General features: G+C 53.5%; 1 protein-coding gene and 1 long non-coding RNA gene across 2 annotated transcripts in view; one reads left to right on the forward strand and one right to left on the reverse strand.

The window, feature by feature from the left end:
• Positions 1 to 2,557: 2,557 nt before the first annotated feature.
• The window catches only part of GRIK5 (glutamate receptor, ionotropic, kainate 5), a 79,438-nt gene continuing 73,742 nt past the window's right edge, over positions 2,558 to 8,253 (reverse strand). Inside the window, 7 exon segments of the mRNA XM_011936566.1 lie at positions 2,558 to 2,946; positions 2,949 to 3,075; positions 3,077 to 3,307; positions 4,155 to 4,276; positions 4,377 to 4,505; positions 6,800 to 7,025; positions 7,709 to 7,874. Coding sequence (XP_011791956.1) covers positions 2,873 to 2,946; positions 2,949 to 3,075; positions 3,077 to 3,307; positions 4,155 to 4,276; positions 4,377 to 4,505; positions 6,800 to 7,025; positions 7,709 to 7,874 — 1,075 coding nt within the window. The 3' untranslated portion in view covers positions 2,558 to 2,872.
• Positions 2,804 to 5,970, forward strand: LOC105507859. The gene is made up of 2 exons (XR_001001167.1): positions 2,804 to 3,522; positions 3,588 to 5,970. It is a non-coding gene; the product is annotated as an uncharacterized LOC105507859 (long non-coding RNA).

Genomic DNA, 8,253 nt, shown 5'->3' on the forward strand with positions numbered 1-8,253 from the left:
GTCACCGTCCCGGTGCAGTCCGCCTCCCGCCTCCCCCAGCTCCTTTCCACACCCCACTCCTCCTCCTCCTTTACTCGGCCGGGTCTTTTTTCCTTCTGCCCTCGCTTCCCTTCCCACTTCTCTTCCCTTTATCCCCCCCGTGTTTTCTGCCTCCCCTCTCCACCTCTCCCTTCCTGTCTCCCCACTTATCTCCAATGTCTCCATTCTTCTCTGCGTGTGTTCCTGAATCTGCCCTTCACCTTCCACCTATGCTCCTCTCTTTCCTCTGGTCTTTTCACTCTAAATTTTCTCCAGTTCTTCCCTCCTGATTTCCCATCCTCTGCCCCTCATCCATGCGTTCATTATTGCAAGGCATATTTACCCGGGGCCTGCTGTGTGCCTGGCACTGTTCTGGGCACTGGGGATATATGGCAGAGAACGAAACAGAAGTCCCAGCCTTCATGGAGGTTATACTCAAGTGTGCAGACATAAGATAACAAACATTCCTGTAGTATGCTGGGCGCAATGAGTGCTTTGGAAAGAAAATCCGGAAGAGGCCTAAGGTGTATGGGTAGGGAGTGATGAATTCTGAGACAGGGTGGTCAAGGAAGACCTCACTGAGAGAAGGATCCTTAAATAAAGACAGGGTGAGCCACCTGGAGACCTGGGAGGCCAGCATGCTGGACAGATAACCAGGCAGGGCTGAAGTGCCCAGGTGGGAGCGACTTGGCACGTCTGAGGCACTGCAAGCAGGTCAGCGTGACTGGAGGGGGACGTGCACAGGGAAGACAGAGAAATGAGGTCAAAGGCAGCTGGCTCTGCTAAGGCCCATAAACCACTGGAAGGATTTTTGGCTTTCATTCTGACAATCAGAATGGAAGAGTCAGATGGGAGTCATTGGAGAGCTGTAGATACAGGACTGCTGTGTTTTCACAGGATCACTCTGGAGTATTGAGAACAGATTGTAGGGAAGCCAAGGGTAAGAGCAGGGAGTCCGTGGAGGAAGCTACAACAATAACTCGGGCAGGAGATGGGGGTGGCTGGACCAGAGTGACCTGAGAAGGGGCTGGATTCTGGACATATTCTGAAGGTGGAGCCAATAGGATCTGCTAAGAGATCAGATACGGGGCATGGAAGAGAGGGAATAGTGAAACAAAAGTCCAATATTTTGGCCTGAGCAACTGAAAGGACCAAGTTGCCTCACGGGGGTGGGCAGAAGCCCAATGTTGGACACATTACGTCACGTGCACACCTATCAGAAATCCAAGTGGAGATGCCAAGTGTGGAGCTGAAGTTGCAGACCTTGGCTTCAGGGGAGACACATATTTGTGGGTTAAGGCAGGCAGCCCTCAAGATCCCACCTCCCACATCCATACCCCTGTGTAATCCCCTCTGACAGCATATCAGAGCTGGTCTGTGTGACCAACAGAATTAGGCTTGGCAATTGCACATTCTGCTTTCCCTTGCTCTCTCTGATTACTCGCCCTGGGGGATCTCAGCTGCCATGGTATGAGGACACTCAAGCAGTCCTTGGAGAGGCTCTTGTCTGAGGAACCGAGGCCTCTTGCCAACTGCCATGTAAGTGTATTCATCATGTTTTTTATTTTCTGTGTCTTAGGATGTTTTGACACTTTAAACATCTTGCAGGCTGGGGAGAGACTACCCCTCCCAGAACTAGCCAAGCCTTAGAGATAGCAGAGAGCTCAGCTGCCTTTCATGTGCAAACCAACCAATCCTGAGTCTATACCCCCAACCTCCCCTTTTACCTAACTCTCACATACCAAGCCAATATTCTTCCTGCCCTAAATCAACCCAGGGGCTAGGTACCAGATAACTAGGGCCAGCCCCTATAGCCCAGAGTCCACTGACATTATTCAGACTGGTCAGTCGTAAGCTGCTTCCCCTGCCCTGCCTTGCCTTTCCCGAGGAAACCCCAATAAAGGCTGTGGGCTGCTGGTTCCTGCTTCTAGTGTTTCCCTTGTGCCCCCTTCTCCTGGGAAATGTTAAGGAATAACAATCATTTTTCTTTCTTTTTCTTTTTGAGACAGTCTCACTCTGTCGCCCAGGCTGGAGGCAGTGGTGCGATCTCAACTCACTGCAACCTCTGCCTCCCAGATTTAAGTAATTCTCCTGTCTCAGCCTCCCGAGTAGTTGGGACTACAGGTGTGCACCACCATGCCTGGCTAATTTTTGTATTTTTAGTAGAGACAAGGTTTCACCATGTTGGCCATGCTGGTCTTGAACTCCTGGCCTCAGGCGATATGCCCTTCCAAAGTGCTTGGATTACAGGCATGAGCCACCACACCTGGGCAAAAATCATCTTTCAATGAAATTGGTCTCTCCATGTTGTCACTTGGCTACTTCCAGAAACTAAAATCCCATGGGGACATTTGGGACAGTGAGCCATCTTAGAAGGGAACCCTCCACCCCTTGTTCAGCCTTCAGACCACAGCAGTCTGGTCAAAAAACATGACTATGACCTCACCAGAGACCCACATTAGCAGCCAGAAACATTCAGCTAAGCTGCTCCCAGGCTCTGGACCCACAGAAACTGTGAACCAATGGAAGCTGGCTTTTTAAAGCTGTTAAGGTCATTTGTTATGATAGCAATAAATAACTAACACAAGAGTCACCAGCACATAGGGGGTCTTAAGAGCCATTTGGCTGGTGGGATCACCGAAGGAGTAGAGAAAGACCAAGAAGAAAAGCAGTATAAGGACTGAGCCCTGGAGCCCCACAACAGAGGCTGGGAGAAAGAGGAACCCAACGAGGGAGCCTGGGAAGGAGTGACCAGAGAGGTGGGAGAAGGGGAAGAAGGGGCTTTGAGGATTGAGAGTGACTGGCTGTGCCGAAGCCCATTGCTACCTCACATAGATTCCTGAGACCGGGAATTTCAGACGTGGAAGTTGTTGGTGACAAGAGTGGCTTCAGTGGAGTGGCAGGGACAGATGCCAGACTGGAGTGGGGGCAAGAGGAAATGGGGGGAAAGAAGAAACTGGAAACATCAGGGAGACCCCCCACCGCTGCCAAGGCTGCAAAGAGAAGGGGAGAAAGTGGGTGGTGGCTGGGAGGGAAAGTGAGGTTGGGAGAGGGTTTCTTTAAGACTGGAGAAATGACAGCACATTTGTATATCGGTGGCCTGAATCCAATAAAGAGAGGATAACTGATGCTGTAGGAGGAAAGGAGAGATTTGCTGGAGGGATATCCTTGGGAAGGCAACCTGGACACGGGTGGAGGGCACCTTTACTAGCAGCATGAACAGCTCCTTCAGAGGAGTCCTCGGGCCAAGCGCAGAACACTGGCAGGCAGCTGGATGCAGAGCCAGGGTCTGGGGAGTAGATGTAAGGTCAGCCGCTGGATGTGAGGAGGGGAGGAAGGGCTGGAGGCTGACAGAGAGAGGGGAAGTGGGGAACCAGCAGTCCAGGCGTGCAAGAGCACGAATGGGTCTGAAAATGCAGGGGTGTGGCTGGGCGGCCCCCAGGGACATGGAAGCAGCCCTCCTGAACGTGGTGTGGGACCAGACCAGGGCTATGTCCCCTTCAGGTTCCATCGTCTACTGTTTCCTCACCTGTTTCTCCTTTTTTTTTTTTTTTTTTTTTGAGACGGAGTTTCCCTCTGTCACCCAGGCTGGAGTGCAGTCGCACGATCTCAGCTTACTTCAATCTCCACCTCCCGGGTTGAAGCGATCCTCCCACCTCAGCCTCCCGAGTAGCTGGGATTACAGGTGTGCACCACCACGCCCGGCTAATTTTTGTATTTTTAGTAGAGATGGGGTTTCACCATGTTGGCCAGGCTGATCTTAAACTCCTGACCCCAGGTGATTCGCCCACCTCGGCCTCCCAAAGTGCTGGGATTACAGGCGTGAGTCACTGCACCTGGCCCTGTTTCTCCTCTTATTTCTTCTTGCTTTTCTGCCTCTGTGGCTCCCCACATCCTGTCCCTCACCTCCTCTCCCTGCATCCTCATCGTTCCCTGTACCTACTTTCCCTCCTGTTCTTCCTCACGCGCTAATTCTCTGGCCCCATCAGCTCTCTTACTTCCCCACCTCCTGCATTCCTCCTCCCTTCTCGCGATCCCCACCACCCTCCAGCTATGGCTCCCAATGCCACGATCTTCATGCACCTCAGCCCCTGGGGGTCCCTGTTCCTGCCCATCCCTGCCTCCAGCCTCCTCACCTCCTCGGACTCTGCTGACCTCCGTGTGGACCATATGAATTCCATGACCGCCACGAAGACAGCAATGATGAGGCCACAGATGAGTACGACAAAAATGCCGCCAATGTTCTCCATGCCCAAACCTGGGGGGCAAAGGGAGTTGGGGAGTCACGGAGTCGGGGCCGTGTGGGAAGGGGGCTGGGAGGGGGCTGTGGGAAGGGGACACCACACGCAGAAGCTGACCTTTAGCTCGATGGTCCTCCTCCTTGGGGCACCGGCCCCCCTCCCACCACTTGCGCTTCAGGATCTCCAGCCGGTTGTTCTCCTGAAGCTGCAGGATGGCCAGTGTGATCTCATCCCGGAACGGGGAGCCTGGGCGGGCACATGAGGGGCTGGACCAGCCATACATCGGAGCCCCGCAGCCCTGCCCGCCCCAAACCCCAAACTGTGCCCTCACCACAGCCTTCCCCCGCTTCCACCACGTGCCCGGGGTCTTCCCTGTGGCCTCCCCTCACCCACCCCCACCCCGCCCAGTCTCCTCTCAACACAGCAGCCAGAAAGACAGTATTAGGAAGAGTGAGAGGCCACGCCTTTCCTGTGCTCAGGACTCTCCGTGGCTTCCTGTTGCAAGCTCCTCCCCTCAGCCACTCTGAGACACCCTCACCCGCACGGCTCTCAGCTCTAGCCCCACCAGCCTCCTGGCTGCTCCCCAAATCCATCACACACAGTCCTGTCTTAGGACCTCTGCCTCTGCCTGGAATGTTCCTCTCCACAATTCATCCAGGTCTCTGCCCACATGCTGGCTCCCCAGGGAGTCTATTCTGACGACTTTATTTAAAATGGCACCAAGCGCCCCACTCCCTGTCAGTGTCTTCCCCTTAATTTACTTTGGAGCAGCTGTTACCACCTAACACTGTATTATATGGCTATGTGTTTATCATCTGTCGTCTGCAGCCCCGTCAGGGTGTCACAGCATCCAGTACGGGACTTGGTATGCAGTAGGACACCAGACGAATCCCCATCCACACCTCTCCCTGGACCACCTCTCCTCCCCACCCTCAAGTCCTGCCCTTAAGCCATCCTTGGGTTTCAACACCCCACACACCCTATTCTATACTTATTTCTTCATTGACTAAGATACTTCCTGACCATCTACCACAGAACCAGAGACATGGGCAGGTGAAGGTGATTAATATCTACCAGGCACCAACTGTGTGCCAGACCCTGGGTTTATTCAGGTCTTATGATGATCCTGTGGGGCAAGTATTCCCACCTGAGGCAAGTGTTTCTGAATGAGGAAAGCGATACACTTGCTTAAGGCTGTGCGCTGAGTCAGGGAGGAAACTGGGATTTCTTTCTTTCTTTTTTTTTGAGACAGAGTCTCACTTGGTTACCCAGGCTTGCATACAGTGGCATGATCATTGTTCACTGCCACCTCCACTTCCTGGGCTCAAGTGATCCTCCTACCTCAGCCTGTAGCTAAGACTACAGGTGCATACCACACCTGGCTAATTTTTTAATTTTTTGTAGAGACAGGGTCTTGCTATGTTGAGACTTGCCCACACTGGTCTCAAACTCTTAGGCTCAAGTGATCCTTCTGGCTTGGCCTCCCAAAGCACTGGAATTATAGGCGTAAACCACAGTGACCAGATGGAACTGGGATTTGAATCCAGGTCGGTGTGACTCCTGGGGCTGTCCTCCAAGCACCAAGCTACACTGCTTCCCTGGCACCGACTCACCTACAAAGCTGCTAAGATCTGGGGCAATTTGCTATGCAGTAATAGATAACTAATACAGGTGTCATCAGTACGTGGATGATTTTAAAAGCCAAAATGCCAAAATTTGGTGACAATTTGGTCATGATTTCCAGCACTGAGTCCTCGAAAAACATGTCCTGGGCCACGTGACGTGGCTCAGTCTGTAATCCCAACACTTTGGGGGGCCGAGGCGGGCGGATTACCTGAGGTCAGGAGTTTGAGACCAGCCTAGCCAACATAGTGAAACCCCGTCTCTACTAAAAATACAAAAATTAGCTGGGCATGGTGGCGGGGGCCTGTAATCCCAGCTACTCGGGAGGCTGAGGCAGGAGAATGGTGTGAACCCAGGAGGCAGAGCTTGCAGTGAGCCAAGATCATGCCACTGCACTCCAGCCTGGGTGACAGAGCAAGACTCCATCTCAAAAAAAAAAAAAAAAAAAAAAAAAAAACCAAATGTGTCCTGAAATGTAAATAGGCAATAAAAGACCCTACCAGATCCCTCCATCCTTCCCATCCATCTTACAAGCATTTTTCAAGCACCTGCTCTGAGCCAGGCTATAGGTTTTATGCAGGAAATAGGAAACAAATAAGACCAGGTCCTCACTCCCCAAGGGGCCCTTGAGGGAAGACAGCAAGCCCCACCACCCACATATACTGAATTGTACACACAGTCTCACTGAAATCTCCCAATAGCTCTGCGAGGGCTGGATTGCTGCTAGGCCTGGTTTTGTAGGTTGGGGGCACAGAGGCTCAGGATGGTGGTGTCACCTGTCCAAGACCATACAGCCAGGAGGCCACATGCAACACACCCAGCCTGCCTCGGGGGTGCCTGGCCCGGTCCTGGGCCTGCTCACAGGTGGTTTCGGATGCCCATGGCCCCGTTGTGTTCCACACCACGCTGTGCCGTACCCAGCGGCATGCCGATGCCGTAGCCCTTGGTGTCGAGGAGTCCCCCGATCTGGGTGAGGTTGCAGTTGAGGCGCCGGTGGTACTCGTTCATGGTGGACTCGAGCAGGAAGGCATAGCGGGAGTTGAGGACGCGGGCGATGCCCTCTTCTGTGCTCTTGACGAACACGCTGGGCTGCTTCGACTGCATGTAGTTCCACATGCGCTGGTACGTTTGGTACCGTGAATTCTGGGCAGGGGAAGACAGGGGAGGGTCTTTCCAGCCGCTTCCTTTCCCTGAGCCCTCCTCGTCCTCCAGGAAGTCTCCCTCAACCCAGGAGAGTTCAAGGTGATCAAAGGAAGACAGAAAGAGCCAAAGCAGAGGAGAGAGATGAGACAGATAAACTGTCCAGGCCAGGTCCAAGGCATCCCCACAGCCGCTGCGCCCACCACCCACCTGGGGGCCTGGTGAGTGCACCTCCACCTCCTCCCCCTTAATCCTCCAGCCAGTGACCCCTGCCCAACTCAGGCCTCCTTTAGACCACTAGGACCTCCCTGCCAAGCTTGCTTTCCTTTTCTTTCTTTTCCACCACCCCAAAATACAAAGGATCAAGCACTTTTCACCTTGAAGGGCCTTCCCTTCTCTCTGTCAGCCCGTATTCCTGGTCCCGACCCTTTCAGCAGCCTCCTTGATCCCATTTGGCCCATATGACATTGACATTTGATACCACATATGCCTCCCTGCCCTCATTCCCCAGTTCCCTAGCCAGCCAGCTGCAATCCCCATGACAGAATGTTTTCTGCTCCCCAGCCTCCAAAGCTGCTACTGACAGTCAGTCCCTCTGACCCAGGAGACCCTGCCCAGACCTATCCTGAGCTGCTTTGCATGGCAGGGATCCCAGTACCATGCCCAAGAGGTTCTGGTGGCCCCACCTGGAAGAAGGTCATGGTGGAGCCAGCATGGATGGTGCCGTACTCGATGTTGGTCTGATCTGCTAGGTCATCGGCCGACTCCACAGGCACCTCCATGCGCTGCACGGTGAGGAAGGCGGCCAGGTTGGCCGTGTAGGAGGAGATGATGATCAAGGTGAAGGCCCACCTGAGGGGTGGGAGGCGTGAGCCATGGGCTGGAGCCATCCCTGCCACCCTGCCCCCGTGGCCATGCCCCCCATTGGTGGTGCCCCTCCCAAGTGACCCCAGCATCCAGAAGGCTCAGTGATTGCTGGGTGCAGAAGCAGGGAGTGTGGATTCTGAAGCCAGACTCCCTGGTTGTAAATATTGCATCTGGAGATTTCTACTTCCAGATATAAAAGAGTAAGATGGTCTGGAAATACCCTCCCACCATAAACAGCTAAAGAGCTGAATAGAATACAGGAAACTTTTTTTGTTTGTTTGTTTGTTTTGAGACGGAGTCTCGCTCTGTCGCCCAGGCTAGAGTGCAGTGGCGCGATCTCGGCTCACTGCAAGCTCCGCCTCCC

This window comes from Colobus angolensis, unplaced genomic scaffold (assembly GCF_000951035.1).
Source record: "Colobus angolensis palliatus isolate OR3802 unplaced genomic scaffold, Cang.pa_1.0 Scaffold154, whole genome shotgun sequence".
NCBI lineage: Eukaryota > Metazoa > Chordata > Mammalia > Primates > Cercopithecidae > Colobus > Colobus angolensis.